This window comes from Labeo rohita, chromosome 2 (genome assembly GCF_022985175.1).
Source record: "Labeo rohita strain BAU-BD-2019 chromosome 2, IGBB_LRoh.1.0, whole genome shotgun sequence".
In the NCBI taxonomy this organism is placed as follows: Eukaryota; Metazoa; Chordata; class Actinopteri; order Cypriniformes; family Cyprinidae; genus Labeo; species Labeo rohita.
Window position 1 is genome coordinate 20301592 of NC_066870.1, and position 19926 is coordinate 20321517.

Consider the following 19926-nt stretch of genomic DNA (forward strand, 5'->3'; position numbering starts at 1 on the left):
ACCACCTATTGTTTCCCCTGTTGCATTTCTGGCACATGACCTTGGCTGGGTAAGTTTTAATTTATCCCATTTTAGAGGGCATTACTGCCAGCTCCACTCCACAACCCAGCTCAGGAGCCATGGGATCACCCCAGGCGAACTGTCTGACAGCACACAATTGCCTTCCACCGGTAAGTACTCTAACACTTCATTAGCATTTAATTGAATTTCGTCTATCAGGAATAATGCTTTTAAGAGAAATATGCCTCAATGAGAACAGAGTACCCTGTGTACTCCCGAAAGCATCGGTGAGATGACATGATTGGGAGTCGTTGTGTAAATACGTTTTGTGACCTGGCAACCTGGTAGAATTTTTTTAGCATTGTTATTTTAGTGCATTTTGGCTTTAGATAGAATAGAACCTGACATTTATAAAACTATTTAATGTTCAAGCAGACTCTAGAATGTGTGTAAATGTAAGAATCAAATCACACAGATTCATTCTTTAAAACACAATCAAATTCAGATTTTATTCCAAAACCATAAAAGGGGCAAACATTTATCACAGTAAAAACATAGCTTTGCCTTCATTTAAAACAATCGTTACAAATAACAGTAATTTATTTAGAGTCACTGTTACTTTGTTTACAAAACTGGTAACAAATTATTTATTAAATCAAGTAATAAAATACAAACATTGAAATATGACATGACTGTACAGTAAAATTTAATAATAAGTAACCTTTAGCGTTGATCCAGAACAGGGCACCAGCAGTCATATAATATTCATGTCCTTACAAGGACATCATGTGAATTTATACGTAAGCTTGTTAAGGAGCATAACAAAACATACATGCATAAATCAACATGTGTAACGTCAGTAATAACAAAGCAGTTCTTGCTTTATTTCACTTAAGATGTTGATTTAGAAACTGTTCAAAAGTAATGTGTTAAATCTTGCACGCATTTTAAAAGGATATGATTCATAATCCAAGGTCTGAGTCAACACCCCCGTCAATATGAGCTCAGCAGTGTAAACATCTAAAAAATAAAGACATCATCAAAAAATCATTAGTTTGTTTTTGAATGATGGCTGATTGAAATACACATACTACATTTTCCTACTACAGTGGTTTTATATTATACAGTGAAATGGGAACCGGGCATGAAGGATGTGCCCTCTTACCGATGTTCTTCAGGAAGTACTCTCGACACAGATGGGAGTCATTTTCACAGGTTATTAAAATGATCTCCGGTAAATTCTAAAACAAACATGAATGACATAAGAGTGTGAGATAATATTACACAGGCAACCACTAACAGAACAAACTATTATCATTTTAAATCAGCTCTTACATGTAGTTCAAAGCATGTTCAGGTCATAGTTAATGACAAATTTGTCAAAGAACATTTGGTAACAACTTACAATAATAATAATAATTGCATCTATTAATCACACACGACCATTCGAAATTTTGGAGATGGTACTTTTTTGTTTTGTTTTGTTTTGGAAAAGTTTCTTTTGCACACCAAAAAAGTAAAAACAATAATGTGAAATTTTATTACACAATTAAATAATTTCAATTAATTTTAAACTGATTGAAATTCAAATTTCAAATAATGATTTGGTGTTCAAAAAACTAATCATAAACTACCATTCCAAAGTTCAGAGTTGGTAAATTTTTTTGTAAAAATGTTCTGATTTTTTTTTTTTATCAATTTTCTTAATAATTAATTTCAAATAATGATTTGGTGCTCAAAAAACTCATTATGAATGTTGAAAGCAGTTCTGCTGCTTAATATTTATGTGGAAACTGATAAAAAATTCTTCTCAGTATTCTCTGATGAATATTTAATAATAGTAATTTATTATTATGTACAGTATTTTTTTTTTCTGATGGCAGCCTTTGCGCTGAAACATTGTTTTACCATTAGTGGATTTATCATTAATGATGTCAATATGATTCTTAATTGCTTAAAATGTCATCCCGCTTTTGTTGTTACTATTTTTTTCAGGATTCTTTGAGGAATAGAAAATTCTAAATAACATGTAGAAATCTTCTGTAACTATGTAATTATGTATTTATTATGTCACTACTTAACTATGTAATTCTGTAATTATTAGGACTTGGTTTTGACACAAATTACATGATTCAGTTTAAATCTGATTCACAAGCTTGTGATTCAATTTGATTTCCGATTCAATTCAATATCGATTATTCTGGATATATATCAGGTACGGTACAAATTTTCCTCAACGAAAAAAAACAAATCTCTAATTGATGTAAAATATACATGAGAGTCAGTTGGTACTACATTACTATAATATTGCAGGTTAACTGATTTGTATACAAACATTTAAATTACACTCAAAGTTTTATAATCATAATTTCATAATTAATTAGTAATTACAAGTATAACTATATTTCTACTTCAATTAGTTTTTTTTTGTTAAATATAAACGTTTAAATGGTGGCTATCATAAAAACTTAATGAATTTATTTGAACAAATTTAACACTGGACAGTAAAAATTATAATGAACATGTTATATGGTGCATATATTCAGCAAAATGCTCTTCTCGAGATAATTTTTCTTAGCTGACTACATGAGACAGGATTCATATTGTGGTAAGCTGTACCCATGAACCTGTTTATTCATGTTTATTTTGTGCTGAAACTAGTATTAATGCGGAGGAGACAATCAGTTCATGTGAGCTTTGCGCTGCCACTTCCCTTGAACTGAGGTGCTACAGCTATCTCCCACTCCACATTAAACAGCACCAAAATGGCCTTTATTCTTTCAATACTGCAATAAAGTAGATCTGAGACTTTGTTTTAAATCAAAAGTAACAAAGCACAAAGCTTATTGCGATTTATTGAATGGGATGTGTGCTACAATGTTCCGTTGATTAACTGAAAACAGGCTAGGACTAATTAGTGGGATTTAAGAATCAATATTGTTTTGTGAACATGAGAATTGTAATTCAAGTAATTATGAATGTCTTGACTCACTTTTGTAGTAGTAAAAAGTAGTAATTTTTCAAAAACAAAATTTTACTGCTTCCAATTTATTGAATTCACATTGTGACTAATTATTCCAATCACCAAACAAAACAAAAAGAGCACAAACCCAAAGAACAGCTGTGTTGGCTGTAAATAGGTGTTCATTAAGTGAGCGAGTCGAGTCTGACACAGCATCCTCATCAATACAACAGCCCACACGCCTCTGTATTGGGGATCTGATTAGGGTACCTTGTTTTGCTTGTGCTCCATGATCTTGCGGTAGGAGGGCTGCTTGGACAGCACTTTCCCTCCGGCACTCTCCACTATAACTTTCATTGTGCTGAGGCTCGGACAGATTCCTGGAGTTATATAGAAATACTTCCCCTGTAAAAGAAGATGGAGACAACTGAACACACACTTTCCAGTGATATCCAATTAGGCCACCTGTCAGTGCAGAGACACATAGTTGTTTTGGCCTATTGTTCTGCACAGTCACATAAACAAGTCTGTTTGGGTGAAAGTGCACACACTTAAAGTGGTGAAGTGATAGAGTGGATAGACTCTAAATATCCCAAAGCTCCTAACCTTGAAGAGCGGAGCCGCATGAGCTCTCTTCAGTGACTCCTCCAGACTGAAACAGAACAACACCTCTGCCTCTGCATCTCGCAGCATGTAGCTCTGCTCATCTGCAAACACAAAGGGAAACAAATCTAATTAGCATTACCAATATAATACCAATATAATGTTCTTAAAGGGATAGGTCACCCAAAAATTTAAACGCAGTCATTAATTACTCATCCTCATGTCATGCCAAGACCTTCATCTTAGGAAACACAAATAAAGATGTTTTTTAAGGAAATCTGAGAGCATTCTGACCCTCCATAGACAGCAAAGTATTTACAATGTTCAAGTTCCAGAAAGGTAGTAAGAACATTAAGATAAGAAATTGTTGACTAAAGTTATTTTCACGTTAGTATGGATACTGCAAAATGAAATTCAAGGACTTTCAAGGACTTTAAGCACTACTTTTTTGATTTTCAAGGACTTCAATTAGAAATCTTATCAATGTCTTCCAATTAAAATTCTAAAAAAAAAATAAGAAATAGAAACATAAAAACATACTAAAAAAAAAATGCCAAAAATAACAATGCAAAATATTACTACTAAAGTATTACAAAGTATACTACACTTTTACTATAATAAAACCACTGTTGTCCCCAATTGGGATTTGTATTTGTGTATACTTTTTTGTTTCTATAACTGCACTGCATTAATTAATTGGTTTGATGTTTTCTACTGTTTAGGAGAAAAAAAAAAAAAAAAAAAAAAACATTTGCAAACCTGCTCCAAAGTTCCAATCTAAATCAACTGATTCACGATCCACACTCTTAAGTCCCAATCTGAATTTGATTGAGATGGGGACTTCAAAATCATGTAACGCAAACTATTAGATTTTAATAATTTAATTTGCTAAATGGTTCACAAATCCATTTCGATCTAAATCAAATGATTTACGATACGCGCTACGATGTCCCAACATGAATCAAATAACTTGTGATATGCGAAGTTCCAACCTAAATCAAATGATTCGCAATACGCAATCCGATTGGAATGCTTCTGAATCATTTTGCGGCGCAATGATGTAACTGATTTGCCGTTTCGAAAAGCTCAGTTGCACCCATCACTGCGTGCTTTTTAAAATCAAGCAAGCAATGTTGAAATCTGAAAATGAATAGCGCTTTAAATTTGATCTGGTTTTTGCTAGTGAATCGCTTGAAATGAATGATCAAACAAGTTTGAATCAATCAGAGCAGTTCCAGCGTAAATGACTCACTCATTTACAGTTCCTTTTTTCACATCTTCAGCCATGTTTACATGACACTGTCAGTTCTACTACTGGCTTAGCTCGATTAACATTAACTGAAATAAGTGAAAAATATATGATGTTTTTTTGAATTGCATGAATTTTGCATTAAAAAATATGTGCTTACTGATAAAATTAAACATTTACTTCATAGATACATTGTCTTTCAATAATTCAAGGCCTTTTCAAGTACCTCTTCAAGAATTTTGCTATTTTCAAGGGTTTTCCTGGACTGTCAAATTCAAGCACCTTATAGGAACCCTGTACTTTTGTTTTCTTTGCACACAAAAAGTATTCCCGTAGCTTCATAAAATTAAGGTTGAACCACTGGTGTCACATGGACAATTTTACTACCTTTCTGGGCCTTGGATGTATCAGTTGCATTGCTGTCTATGCAGGGTCAAAAAGCTCTCAAGTTTCATTAAAAATACCTTAATTTGTGTTCCAAAGATGATAGGTCTTAAGGGTTTGGAACGGTATGAGGGTGAGTAATTAATGACAGAATTTTCCATTTTTGTATGAACTCTTTCTTTAAATTACAGCCACTGGTGTAACTGAAACATTACTGGATCATATAAGGCCTTATTTTGCCTCATTTGTTGTAAATTAGTTGTAACATTCCAAATCAGAGCTTATAGCAAATACACTACAAGAATGATGATTCCAAAATTTCCAGAATTTCAAACTTTCAGCTATTTTCTTGCTCAGTGGGACAGTGCTCAACCCGGACAAGTGGTCAGATTCCAACCCAGTTTGAAATATTCAAAATCATGTCAAACCTGTCTGAAATTTTTTAAACAAGCCTAAAACATTTCAGGGTGGCAGGTTGGTCTTCTTGTGAAAAGTGTGAGCTTGGCATTGTTGTCCAAAAAATTGGCAGTACCAATGAAAATTTTCAAATCGGCACACTCCTAATAGGTGTAGAAATGACTTAGCACCCAAGTTGGAAGTGGGTTGAGATTGCTTGTCCTTGAATTTCTATGGAAACTGCTTGAGAACTCAGGAACCAACTATATTCCAATCGATTTTTCATTACGTAACATTAATATTTAATTTTTTAATCACAAAACATTTCTTGCTGGAATATGAAGCAAGGCTCCTCAGAGCGTCCACACATCAGTAATAATCAATTGAAACACAAATTAGACTCCACACTTACTCACCCACAAATTTCTGGCTTTTCCAGCTTTCCTCCAGCCATTCTGGAGTGACTATGTGCTTGACTACCGATACGGCAGTGAGGAACTTCACAGTTCTTGTCACTTTGTTAGCAACCAGATGAGTGCACTTCTGAGCGCTGTCAGCCACTTCCCCTCCAAGATCATACAATTTCTGCAGCCAAGGAGGAGAGAGAGACATGATAAAAGGGAGGATAAAAGGATGCAGGGGAGGGCGAGCAGAACACCATGAGGGTTACTTACTGAAGCGCATCTGAATGGAGCAATATATTTCTCAGTGCTCTCGAACAGTTCAGAGGAAATGAGCTCATGACCATTTTACAAACATGTTCATTTTCAGAGCTTTCCAGCAGCCTTGAGAGCTGCCAGCTAGACACAATGTGACTACAGACATTTTAAGATACTTCTTAAAACTAGGTCAGTGTCATTCATTTTTCTCCACTGAAAAAAGTGTGCATGTGTGCATGTATTTAGTTACCTTTATGTACTGCTGAGCCTGCAGAGGTTCAAAGCCTGTGAAAAGTACGAAAGGTGTGGACTCGGGTGGAAGCTTTTTAGTAGGTGTTGGCAACTCTTCTAACCTGCAAAAGAAGAATGTTATTTGTTTAGCATTCAGTTTGGAAAGTTCTCCATATTTTTTATTATACTCACCACTACTTAAATCTTCTATTTCTGTTTTTTTTTTTTTCAGCCTTTTCGTCACCTACTTGAGCCCAAAGTATGCATGAGGCAATGTAGGGCTGCAATGTTTTCTTGATTGTATTCAAATATTCAGTTTGAAAAAATCATTAACTGCGTTTTTGCCTGTGTCAAGTAATCAGCAAAATACCCAAAGTGGCACATTCCACATATGAAACCCATTTAAAAATCATCATAAAGCATAACGCTATTAAGAATTCACAAATGCTACAATTCAATTAAATTAATATGTGATGCAGATTTAATATATGTGCTTTAATTATTTACATGCATGTAGGTTACGGCTCCATTCCCAGTAATTGTTGCTACTCCTACTGTTATAATTTATGTGTGGAGCATGTCAAACTCCATCTCTACATGTTGTTGTGAGTTTGGGTTTATTATAACATTCATTTGGGAACACAACATGCACTATTTCATCAGATTTGTAAGGTAAATCATTTATAAACCTACGCAAACACAGGAGAAAACATCATGTTTCTCAATATGCTAACTGTTCATCACAAATTCAAAATAAAAGTTTAAACCCTCATTTTGAGTTTACACGTTTTGATGTCCACATATTCAAGAAATTACAGAGGCTACAGCTTTTCTATCATAAAGAAATGATAAACGCCAAATATTAAAGATTAAGTGGGCATTTAAATTAAATGTTGTCGAGTCAATATTAAACGCGGATCAGATCGCACAGTAAAGAGTAAAAAAAAAAATTCTGGCCGTTGGTGCCCCCTGCAGTATTTTGTTATAATGCATAATATACATTAGCTCTATTGTTTATAATACATTACGCATTTTAATGGTTTTGTTCAATAAAATTATATTTGAACTAATTATTATTGCCTCATTGATATTATATATGTATTTTAAATCATTTTAAAGGCTATTGTTCACATAGGTCTCTTTTTATTACTACAAAAAAATTATAATTATCCAATTACTCGATTAATCGTCAGAATCGTCAGTACTCGATTACTGAAATAATTGTTAGTGACAGCCCTAAGACAACACGTGTTTGTATGTCCTAATATTAATTAGTCTCACAATCAACAATTACATGATGACAGAACAACAAAAACAAACCAATAAACTATAGGACACAGCAACAACAACATAGCTGATCTAAATAAATAAAATTAATTTTTGGTCACACTATACTTTAAGGTCCAATTCTCACTATCAACTAACTATTAACTATGACTTTTGCCTCAATAAACTCCAAATTTGCTACTTAATACTAAGGTAGCTGTCAAGTTCAGGTATGAGGTAGGGTTAAGAAACCTAAAATATGGTCACGCAGAATAAAGCATTAATTTGTGCTTTATCAGTACTAATAAACAGCCAATACGCTAGTAACATAAACACTAATATGCAACTAGTTAATAGTGAGAATTGGTCCATAAACTAAAGTGTCACAGAATTTTTATTAATCATTACTCATGGACAGAAACAGAGCAGACTTTTTAGCTTGCATGTGTGTTTGTGCATGTCTGGCTATATGAATGCACTCAGCATTCACATCAAAACATATAATTTGGACACTGAGTGATACAACAGAAAATTATATAAAGAACTGGATCTGGAATGGCACAGTCTGAATTCTACCATACAGGACTACCTACAGTCCCAACAATCTTTCACTGTTTGAACTCACCTGGGCCTCTTGCTGGGCGGCTGCGAGCCGACATCAGCCTGTTTCTGTTTCAGCTGCAGACGTAAGCTCTGTGTGAGGCGACAACAAAAAAAGATGACTGTGAGTCTCCACGCATACACCTCGGCCCAGACATGCTGTTACATGTGTATCCACTGAGGACTTTCACTGCAAGGCTCAAGCATCACAAACAAGAGAGCAAGCAATCAGAGTGTGTCCATGTGAGAGCCCACTCACCACCAACGCCTCCGGTGAGATCTTCACAGGAATACGCCAAGCACCTGACCGCAAAAATGAGAGCATGTTATGTTCTACCTCTTCAATAGCTTGGAAATTTGGTAGCTATGGCATCGTAATAACTCAAAATTACATTGCTGAAGTTTGAAATAAAGCTTACTCAGAAGATTGTGCACAAGATGAGGGTTGGGAGCCAGCGGTTCAGGCAAATTGAACTGGGAGTATCTGCTGTGCTGGATTTGCCGCAGAGCTTCAAAGTGCCCCAGTAGGATGTCGCACAGCCATTGGGCGTTCACACATGGGATCCTCCACTCCTTTGCCTTCTCGTATTTCAGCCCACTCGGTCTGATGGCATTGAAAGAGTAGGCATTGCATATATAAATGATAAGACTGAGCTTTCAGAAAGATATGAAACAATTAACATGATTTGTTGTTTTTAATATATTTGCTGAATTGTTAAAATAAAAACTTCCTAATAAGGGAATTCAAATTGAGACTCTAACAGTTTCTGAAAGGCAAAAAGTCAAGTTTCAAAGTGAAGAACCAGTTGGAAAACAGCAACAACAGGAGACTGCACTGGTTCTTACTCTTTACAGATGAGTACGGTGTTGCTACGACACAGATAGCCTGTGTATCGGGCTCCTGCTAGATAGGCCATGAGCTTCAAATCATCACGATCACTGTCCACGAATCCAGTCACAGAAATGATCTGTTACAACAAAAAACAAACACGAAATCAGATCATGACACTAAAGTTCATGTATACACCGCTCAAATGTATGATAAACTAAATCATTTTCAGTTTCTATATTGACGTAAGAGCTAATGTCAATCAATTATCCTGGAAGTGGCCTCTGTTGGTGTGACGCCACACCGACAGGCATCTGAAAACGGCTCGATTTGAAAAAGGGGATATTATTTTTACAGATTAATAAAAACCACTGCATGGATTTTTATCATTATAGGGTAGATTTGTACATACACTGCCAACACACATTAATGTTGTAAACAACATGAAAAAGTGAACTTAGCATCCGATGACCCCTTTAAATAACTGTCTTCTATTTGAATATATTTTAAAATGTAATTTATTCCTATGATTTCAAAGCTGAATTTTTAGCATCATTACTCCAGTCACATGATTGCTGCTCAAAAAAAGTTTAGAAGAACAGCGTTTATCTGAAATAGAAATCTTTTGTAACCTTATAAATGTCTTTATCATCACTTTTGATCAATTTAAAGCATCCTTGCTAAATAAAAGTATTAATTTCAATAATTTCTATAAAAAAAAAAAATAATACTGATTCTTTTGATGGTATAGTGTATAACGTTACAAGCTTTTTATTTCAGATAAATACTGATCTTTGGATCTTTCTATTTATCAAAGAATTCTGTAAAAAATGTACTCAACTGTTTTAAATATTGATATTATTATTGTTATTAATAATAACAATAATAAAAATAAAATGTTTCCTGAACAGCAAATCAGCATATTAGAATGATGTCTGAAGGATCATGTGACTGGAGTAATGATGATGAAAATTCAGCTTTGATCACAGGAATAAATTACATTTTAAAATAAAATTAAATAGTAAAAAGACTTCAAAATGATACTGTTTTTGCTGTACTTTGGATCAAATAAATGCAAGCTACGTGAGCAAAAGAAACTTTAAAAAAAACATTAAAAATCTTACTGTTCAAAAACTTTTGACTGGTACTGTAATCATCAATAATACTTGCGTATTTAAAATATTGTGATTATTTAAAATCGGTTAATTATTATTTTTAAAGTACTACTTTTAAAAAATCATGTCCTGATTTTAAAAATCATAATTGAAGAGTTTTAATTGCAACAACGGCAATAATAATAATTTTCTCTGATCCAATGCCAAACAGGTTTAAAACATTTTTCTAATGAAAATTGAATTTGTTCTAATGAACACTGACCATTTTTATATTTTTACCCAGCCCTAATTTAATTTGATGTTGAACTATTAAACACAGCTACTGCACAGAAAGGACTGGTTCTTACATGCTGCGAGCAGGGTTTGGCCCCAGGAGGAAAGCTGAAGGGAAGATGAAGAGTCCTGTGAGGGGGAACCATCCTCTTTTTCTTTAGAACAGTGTTAAGCCAGTGAGCCGTCACACAACGCTTTCCCTCTCTCAGAGCCTGGCACAGGAAAAAACAGTTTAATAACAGATCATTAGTAAATGTCACGACTGAAAGTAGCCTAAAAAAAGCACACATAACATTCAGGACACTTTCTCACCAATTAAACCACTATGCAGTTTAACAGGTAATAAGGATAATGTATAATGTATGTTTCTTTTCAAAACAAGCTTTTATGTTTACCTGGACATAGGTATTGCTGGCTTGACTCTCACAAAGTAAATGAGTACAACGGCTGAGAGCAGCGTCCACAGTCCCTCCATTTGCCTGTATGATCTGTGTGCAAAATAACAATGTCTTATTTGCATTCTGCCAAAAAAATAACTAAAGCGATGTCCAAGTAAGAGGTAGATTTTAAAGATGAACGTTTTGATTGATTTGGGGTTGTTATGGGTTGTTAATTAAGACAAACACTTTTGTTTCGTTCTTATTTTCTTGATGCTTGAAAAAATTTCATAACATTAAATATATTTATATCCACAACATAATTCTTCCCACTAAATGAAGGTGTTGCACTGGAGCTTTCTGTTATTTCTGTGGAGTTCTCTGTCTATTTTTAGAACCACTTTCCAATACAGTCTAAACATAAATTCAGTATTCAATAGTTGTTAATACATGCTTATTTACATGATAAGGATTTATCAAAAAGGTACACTACCACTCAAATGTTTTTGAACAGTAAGATTTTTAATGTTTTTTAAAGAAGTCTCTACTGCTCGCCCTGTAAGCATTTATCTGAAATACAGCAAAAAAAGTAAAATGATGAAATATTTTTATTATATAAAATAACTGCTTTCTATTTGAATATATTTAAAAATGTAATTTATTCCTGTAATCAAAGCTAAATTTCAGCATCATTACTCCAGTGTTCAGTCACATGATCCTTCAGAAATCATTCTAATGTGGAGATTTGCTGTTCAAGAAATGTTTATTATTATTATCATTATTATTATTATTTTATTAATAATAATAATAAACAGTTAAGACTTTTTTTCAGGATTCTTTGATGCATAGAAAGATCAGCATTTATCTGAAAGTTTTTGTAACATTATACACTATACCACACAAAAGCTTGAAGTCAGTATAATTTTGTTGGTCATTTTTTTGGTAAAGAAATTACAGAAATTAATACGTTTATATAGCAAGGATGCTTTAAATTGGTTTAAAGTGATGATAAAGACATTTATAATATTACAAAAGATTTCTATTTCAGATTAATTCTATTCATCAAAGAAACCTGAAAAAAATTCTACTCAGCGGGTTTCAACATAATAACAATAAATATTTTTTGAGCAGCAAATCAGAATATTAGAATTATATCTGAAAGATCATGTGACTGGAGTAATGCTCCTAAAAATTCTGCTTTGAAATCACAAGAATAAATCACATTTTATTTTATTTATTTTAAATAGTAAAAATTTTACTGTTTTGCTGTTCTTTTGATCAAATAAATGCAGGCTTGGTAAGCAGAAGAGACTTCTTAAAAGAAAACTTCTTAAAAAAAAAAAATCTTACTTTTGACTGGTAGTGTATATTGATTTAAATGTATTATGACAATGTTTTTTGTTCTTCATAAGAAAACATTAATTTATAACTTATAATCCCATTAAATTCTAAATTCAATACAATGGGAATCCTGTTACTTCAAAGAAAAAAAGTTAAATTAAACCCCCACTTTTAATGAATTAAAATGAGAAATATCTTGATCTTTAGTTGTTTAGCTTTTGTCATGCAGGTCCCTGGTTGAGAACCACTGCTCTAAACTGTCTAAATTTGCAAATTTTTTCAAGTACAAGTATGGAAAAAAAACAACAACAATATATTCACTAGTGACTAATTCAGTATTTCTGAGGTGCAGTGGAGTCACTTACCCTTTTCCATGTGGCCAGTAACTGTTTATCAGCCATCTGTTCTGGATAGTCTGCGATGGCAAAGATACATCCAACCAGGAATCCCTCTTCAGGGACTGAAGAAAAAAAAAAAATGCATCATGTTAAATTCCCCTGCCATCTTGTAATCCAGTTAGCTAAAATTTGATAAGACTCCACATACATCTCAGTAACAAAGACAAGCTATTTGTATTGTGTGTGCCTGTGTGTTATCGCAAAGCAGCAGCCACTGCACTTACTATCTTGGCCCGGCTCGTGCCCGAACAGTTGGTGCAGCTGCGTTGGCATCACTGGAGGTTGCAGCATGGTCTGAGTCTGATGTGTAGCAACCTGCTGGTTCTGATGTTGCAGAGACTGCTGGTTCTGCAGATGCTGCTGTTGCATTTGCTGCTGTTGTTGCAGCTGTTGCATGTGCTGCTGTAAGAAATGTTGCTGCTGCTGCAAATGCTGTTGGTGCATCTGCTGCTGGTTTTGCTGCTGCTGCTGCTGCTGTTGTTGTTGTTGTTGTTGTTGTTGTTGTTGTTGTTGTTGTTGTTGTTGCTGCTGCTGCTGCTGCTGTTGTTGTTGTTGTTGTTGTTGTTGTTGCTGCTGCTGCTGCTGCTGCTGTTGCTGTTGTTGTAACTGCAACTGGAGCCTATGCTGCTGTTGTAACTGCTGCAACTGTTGCTGCAATGCATGTTGCTGCTGCTGCTGCAAGGGTGGCCTTGGGAGCTGCTGTGGTCGCATTTGTTGCTGTGGGAATGTGTGTTGCTGTTGCTGCTGCTGCTGCTGTTGTTGTTGTTGTTGTGCATACATCTGCTGCTGATGCATCTGCTGCTGTAAGAACTGATGGGACTGCTGAGGCATTTGAGGGAAGCCTTGCTGTGGCGGCTGCTGCTGTTGTTGCGGTTGCTGCTGCTGATGGTGGTGCATCTGCATGACCTGTGGCAGCATCATGGGATGCGGTTGTGCCATCTGTTGCGGGTGCTGTTGTTGCTGTTGTGGTAGCTGATGTGACTGTTGCTGCTGCATTAACTGCTGCTGTGCTTCAGGCGGAAGTTGCTGCTGTGCCTTAACCGGATTAAACAGAAGCTGGTTGGGAACACCAGACTGGCCTTGATTTCCTAGGTGCTCCACCACACCTTTAGAGGTGGCTGAAAGACTCTGGAGGATCTGAAATTACACAATAATTAAATAAACATTCAGCTTTGCCGTCACAGGAATAAACTACACTTTAAAATAAATTATTGTGTTAGTTAGCTGTATTTGAGTTATTTTTACTTTATATCAAAATAACTCAACTGCAGTTTGATTGAGATTAATTGGAATTCACTACGAAAAAAAAAACATGATTTCTGAAAATTGTTAGTGAGTAACTGAGTAACTAGTGAGTAACTAGTAACTGAGTTATCCATTTTTGCAAATTAATTTTAATATAGTTTAAAATATAATTTATTCATGCGATCAATGCTAAATTTTCAGCATTACTCCAGTCTTCAGTGTCATATGATCCTTCAAAAATCATTCTAATATGCTAATTTCCTGTTCAGTAAACTTTTAATTATTATTATTATTATTTAAAAAGTAACAAACTAAAGGACAACTACAATAAAACAAAGACACAAATGAAATAAAGAGGACCCTATGAAATTTGTTTTATTTTTTTTTCCCTAAACTCCATTTTAATTCTTCTAGACTTATTTTAATGGTTACATTAAAAAATTAATTATCAAAAAGCATGTCTAATTGATTGAAATCATGAACCTTGCAGAATTTAACAGCACTTTATTAGAAGTTTAACAAAAAATATGTGTTTTTAAGGCCCTATGAAATACATTTTATTTTTCTCAAATTCTGTTTTGTTTCTGAATCTGTTTTCCATTAATTTTCTGAAATCCATTTTAATTGTTTCATTACATTTTAATAATCAAAAGCATGTCTAATGAGCGAGCGTCACACGTATGTGTGTAGTAAACAAAACTGCACGTCTGTCCCATTCACTAACACGGACACACAAAAATATGGCTCTTTTGGAAATGCGTTTTTAAAAGCAGGGTATCGCAATACTTTTTAAGTACCGGTATATCATGCAACACTAGATAATGTTGTTTTAGATAAATTATGTTCTTCTGAACTTTCTATTCATAAAAGAAACATGAAAAAAATTCTACTAAGCTGTTTTGAACATAATAACAATAGATGTTTTTTAAACAGCAAATCAACACATTAGAATGATTTCTAAAGGATCTTGTGACACTGAAGACTGGAGTAATGATGCTAAAAATTCTGCTTTGAAAACACAGTTCTTTTAAATAGCAGAAATATGTTTTTTGCTGTACTTTGGATCAAATATATGCAGGCTTGGTGGGAACATTAAAAATCTTACAGCTCAAAAACCTTTGACTGGCAGTGTATATACCAGAATTTCTACCAGTGGATACATCTCTAATTTCACACTTTAGAACCATTCATAGAACCAGCCCTATTTACATTATATATTGAGGACAATTTCTACTTTTATGTAAATAAGATCCCAAACTCCTTACATGTGCCACATTGGAGGGTCGTGAGGCCTGTTGCGTGTCTGTGTTGTTAGTAATGTTCCTCAGAGTCCTAGCAGCTGGATTCCATCCACCCATGACATCCGCTCTCTCCACCCCTAGAGGCACACCTCCACCCGTGCCGACCAGCCGTGCATCTGGTGGCCCAAAACCTCCAGGTACAGGTGGGACATTGGCACAAAGATTGATCAAACCCGTTTCTTTGCCAGGCTGTAGTCGACGCTTGGCGGGGCCAGGCTGTGGCACCTCAGCTGGGGTCCAGTTCAAGTTGCGGTCCTCCTTCTCTGGGGACGAGTCATCAGAGTCATCGAACATCAACTCTGATTTGCGCTCATGTTTCGGTGTGGGTGAACGACTACGCCTGCCTACAGGGGAAGCATCGCGGGACGATGTAGGGCTGGACCGCCGGCTGTGAGGTGAGCGTCTGTCACTGTAGCTGCCTTCAGAGCTCCTTTCATTTTCATACTCGCTGCCTTCCTCTTCCGGTGCCTCGTATACTGTAAGACGTGGGTGATATAGAGTCTCATCTTTCCTATTCTTTTCTTTTACAGAGTCCAAAATCCATTCTGGAGTTACGATCTTAATGTTGCTATGCCGCAAAGCACATTCATACTTGGCCTGGAAAAGACAGAGAAACTCAAATGAGAAACAAATTACACTAATCAAAATAAAACAGAAATTGCAATATGGTCCAGTGCGATTATCAAATCACAAAGGCTGCAATTTAATTAAATAAACATATGCGCTGTGGTTCACAGTAAATGCTGTTCCAGAAGAAATCATTCCTGCATGTGCGGCAAGTTTGGGTTGCTCATAATGTGCATTTGGGAACGCACAATACGTGAACCTTCGTCCCAAACTTGTAAAGAGAAGCGCTTATAAACTGGCTGTTGTCAACCAAAGAAAAACTTTAAGGGCTCCATGTGTTTTTTTCCACTATAACATAAACGTATTATTTTTATTATACATTCAGTTTTATTTTAAGGTGAAATATTAAAACAATAATAAAACACTAGCAATCAAAAGTTTTTGAACAGTAAGATTTTGAATGTTTTTTTTAAAAAGTCTCTACTGCTCACCAAGCCTACATTTATTTGATCCAAAGTACAGCAAGAACAGCAAAATTTGGAAATATTTTTACATTTAAAATAACTGTTTTCTATTTTAATATACTTTAAAATTTAATTTATTCCTGTGATTTCAAAGCTGAATTTTTAGCATCATTACTTGAACAACATGATCCTTCAAAAATAGTTCTAATATTCTGATTTGCTGCTCAAAAACATGTATTATTATTATGTTGAAAACAGCTGAGCTGACTTTTTTCAGGTTTAGAAGAGTATTCATCTAAAACAGAAATATTTTGTAACATTATAAATGTTATCACTTTTAAAAAGCATCCTTGCTAAATAAAAGTAGTAATTTCTATCATTTCTTCCCAAAAAAAATAAATAAATAATACTGACTCAAAGATTCTGAATGGTTTAGTTAAAATGTTTCAAAACTTTATTTCAGATAAATGCTGATCACTGGATCTTTCTATTAATCAAAGAAAAAAAATGTACTCAACTGCTGAACAACAAATCAGCATATTAGAATGATTTCTGAAGGATCATGTGACACTGAAGACTGGTGTAATGATGCTGTAAATTTAGCTTTGATCACAGGAATAAATTACATTTTAAAATGTATTTAAATAGAAAGCAGTTATCTTAAATAGTAAAAATATTTTACAATATTACTGCTTTTGCTGTATTTTGGATCAAATAAATGCAGGCTTGGTGAGCAGAAGAGACTTCTTTAAAAAAACCATTAAAACCATTAAACCATTAAAAATCTCTTGACTGCTAGTCACCACAGTGGTTCTATTTTTTCATGACATTTGTCAAAGTACACAGGATTTTTCTAAATATTATTAGTTAAATCAGAAAGGTTTCTGCAGGCTCATTCAATAATACCAATGACATTTGTTTGGTTACTATGAGTAGCTTATAAACGGCAGGCTTTAAAAACCTAGACAGTTAAGATGGCGGGTTATAAAACTGACCCCTTTTTTTTTTTTTTTAAACAGCACTCAGACTTCAAAAACAGAGCCAATAAAACAAGACCAGTAATCCAGTTCCATCCGTCAATTGATCCAATAGCAAACAACCCACAGACGTAAACCCAGACTGAGTCTTCCAGATAGCAGCTGTTAAAGGCACTCTATTAGTCATAAACTTTAACTGAGCCGCTGGATCTCACACACCTCCCCCACTCCCCCAGAAAGTGGACCATAAGACTTTGTACTGATGCACAATGTCTCATGGTGTACTATGCATAAACATAAAAGTGCGTAAAAACACAACAGCCTAACTGGACTGAGATCTAACTACCAATAGTAAATATTAATTATATGCATGAAGACACGGAGACAGACATGTGCTTACCCCCTTCGGTTCAGGCACAACCAGATGTGTGCACTTCTTGTTGAAGTGGAGTTGACAGTCACCTCCATAGAATGTAATAAAGGCCCAAAGTGTGTTAAGATCTTCTGACAGCTATAAAAATGATGAGATGGTTAAAAATAAAATCAATCCTGGTGCCTGACAATGACATATGACAATATGTAGATTTGAATAAACTAGCAGAATATGCAGCGCAACTTACGTGTGGCAGACAAGCTGTAACACCAAAGAACACTTGTCCTGACTCTGGGGAAAATCCTGTAACTCTGATTGATTAACAGTCAAGATAAATAAACATCTAAATAGCATGCTATTCATCTTTAACTAGTTGCAAAATTGCATTAAGTTGATGTGTCACATGTCGGATGCAAAAAAAATGACAACTGTTGACATTCAAACTCATTAATCATAGAAGGATACGGTAGCAGGTCTCCACATTTGACAGACAGGATCACCCAGCTCGGCTGAAACAGAACGGATGAATGTTAAACACTGCACCACATTTTAATTAGTAACAGTAAGTGATCACATCTTAGATATCAGTCTAGATTGTTGCCAACAGGAACTGTCTTTTAAACACTTAAATGCAATATTATGTTTACCTTCACAACAGGCAAGTCAAAGACCTCTCTGGATTCGCTGACCTCTGGATTGTCCCCATCTTCTGCTATGATGTGGGTGGCGAGGGCATTGTAAGACACTTCTTTTCCTTTCCCAGCTTTCAGAAGTTGCACAACCTATCAGCAAATGTCAGCAATCGATCATCACCATATCAGTCAAATAAGTCAATTCATAAAATAAAACATTAAATGTTTTCTGCTAGCTTTGAAATGACATACCAGGAACTCCATACAAAATCGTGTAAGAATGTAATGTAAATATAAATAAAAACTACACAAAATCTATAATGAAGCCAGAAGACACTAAGATAAACACAGAAATGATGGCTACATATGCTAACGTTATTACATTTGTTCGACTTCCTATTTAAGACACAAGCTACCTTTGCAAAAAAAAAAAAACGTTTAGACAGAATCATTCACACAGTTGCAAACAAATCGATAACACAACTCAAAAGTGAGCACAACGTAAAAATTGTCGCATTGTTGTCACTGACAATGGCTAACATATTGAAGACAAGACTTTCGCTAACAGCAGATAAAAGCACCAGACATACAAAAGGGGGCGACCTGAATAAATAAAACCTATTGTATTTAAGAATAACATCCGATACTATTTATCTATAGGTATCCTATAGTTTTTAGCATGTTGTAAGTGTTGCTGTGGGTTAGCCTTCATGCTAACACCAGTCAGTATCCACTATTAGCCAAAAGGCTAAATGAATAGCCTATTACTGTTAAATGTACCTTCTGATCAATGTCTCCCACCACATAGAACTTCACGTCCTTGAAAAGCTCTTCCGGTACTTTTAAGTCGTCTTCCGACATTGTTTTGACTGCTTTAATTAATTTTACAGCAGAAAGTAAGCATTATGTGGCTGTCAGATTAGCGTACAACCGGCCTCATAGGAAAAAGGTACAGAAGCGCCAAAGAGGATTCGGCGGGCTCTGGACCCTTACATGTCTTTCGTGGGGGGAGATTAATAACTTTACGCAATTAAGTCTGGTAAATATCCAAAATACTAGAATGATATTACAAATTCTACTATAATATTACATTATTTTATTTTTTCGGAACGTTTTAGGCTTGAATTTGTAGGTTTTAATAAACGAAATATACTGCTTATTTCACAACACCCCTATATTTGTGCAATACGTCACATTTGTAGGCGGCGCGTCATCTTTTACGCGCTTATTTACATCAATAAAAGCGCCAAATATGAAACACGTCTGTTTGTATTGTGACTGTTTCATCTGTATAACCAACTCATTTTAATTAAGCAGAAATGTAACTTTGAATTTGAATGTAAACGGATCTGTGATTTGGCTACACAGTTCTGCACTTAACTGTATTTAGATTTTAACTTGAATAACTAATATTTTATCATAATATATCTATTTAGTTACCTTAGAGTAAAGGGGTCCAACACTTTTTAAAGAGCTATTAATAAGAGTAATGTGATGTAACAGGGTTGACAGTGTCATATGGCCTAGTGAAACTTCAAGTTACCTAAGTTACATAAAATATTATCTCCAAGAAAAACGTAAATATATATAATATTAATAATAATAAACAGAAAGAATAAATACAAAATTCAACTTTTAATATCAGTATGCACTGGCTGTGCAGGGGATTGGTATGTATGTTGGT

General features: G+C 34.7%; 1 protein-coding gene across 1 annotated transcript; it reads right to left on the bottom strand.

Moving 5' to 3' along the window:
• Nucleotides 1-473: 473 nt before the first annotated feature.
• paxip1 (PAX interacting (with transcription-activation domain) protein 1) lies at nt 474-19215 on the bottom strand. The gene is made up of 21 exons (XM_051094145.1): nt 19023-19215; nt 18258-18392; nt 18076-18119; nt 17858-17921; nt 17638-17748; nt 15194-15826; nt 12908-13820; nt 12651-12745; nt 10963-11055; nt 10642-10779; nt 9197-9318; nt 8770-8954; nt 8610-8653; nt 8376-8443; nt 6504-6606; nt 6011-6179; nt 3569-3669; nt 3233-3367; nt 1166-1241; nt 960-1020; nt 474-800 (listed from the first exon to the last, which is right to left on the bottom strand). The coding sequence occupies exons 1-21, from the start codon at nt 19101-19103 to the stop codon at nt 785-787; spliced, it is 3387 nt and encodes a 1128-aa protein (XP_050950102.1). The 5' UTR covers nt 19104-19215; the 3' UTR covers nt 474-784.
• Nucleotides 19216-19926: the final 711 nt, after the last annotated feature.

Coding starts and splice junctions, on each gene's coding strand:
- paxip1 (XM_051094145.1), bottom strand. CDS start 19,103: ATGTCGGAAGACGACTTAAAAGTACCGGAAGAGCTTTTCAAGGACGTG. Junction 18,393..19,022: donor TGGGAGACATTGATCAGAAG/GTACATTTAACA, acceptor ATTTGCTGATAG/GTTGTGCAACTTCTGAAAGC. Junction 3,368..3,568: donor ATGCGGCTCCGCTCTTCAAG/GTTAGGAGCTTT, acceptor CTTCTTTTACAG/GGGAAGTATTTCTATATAAC.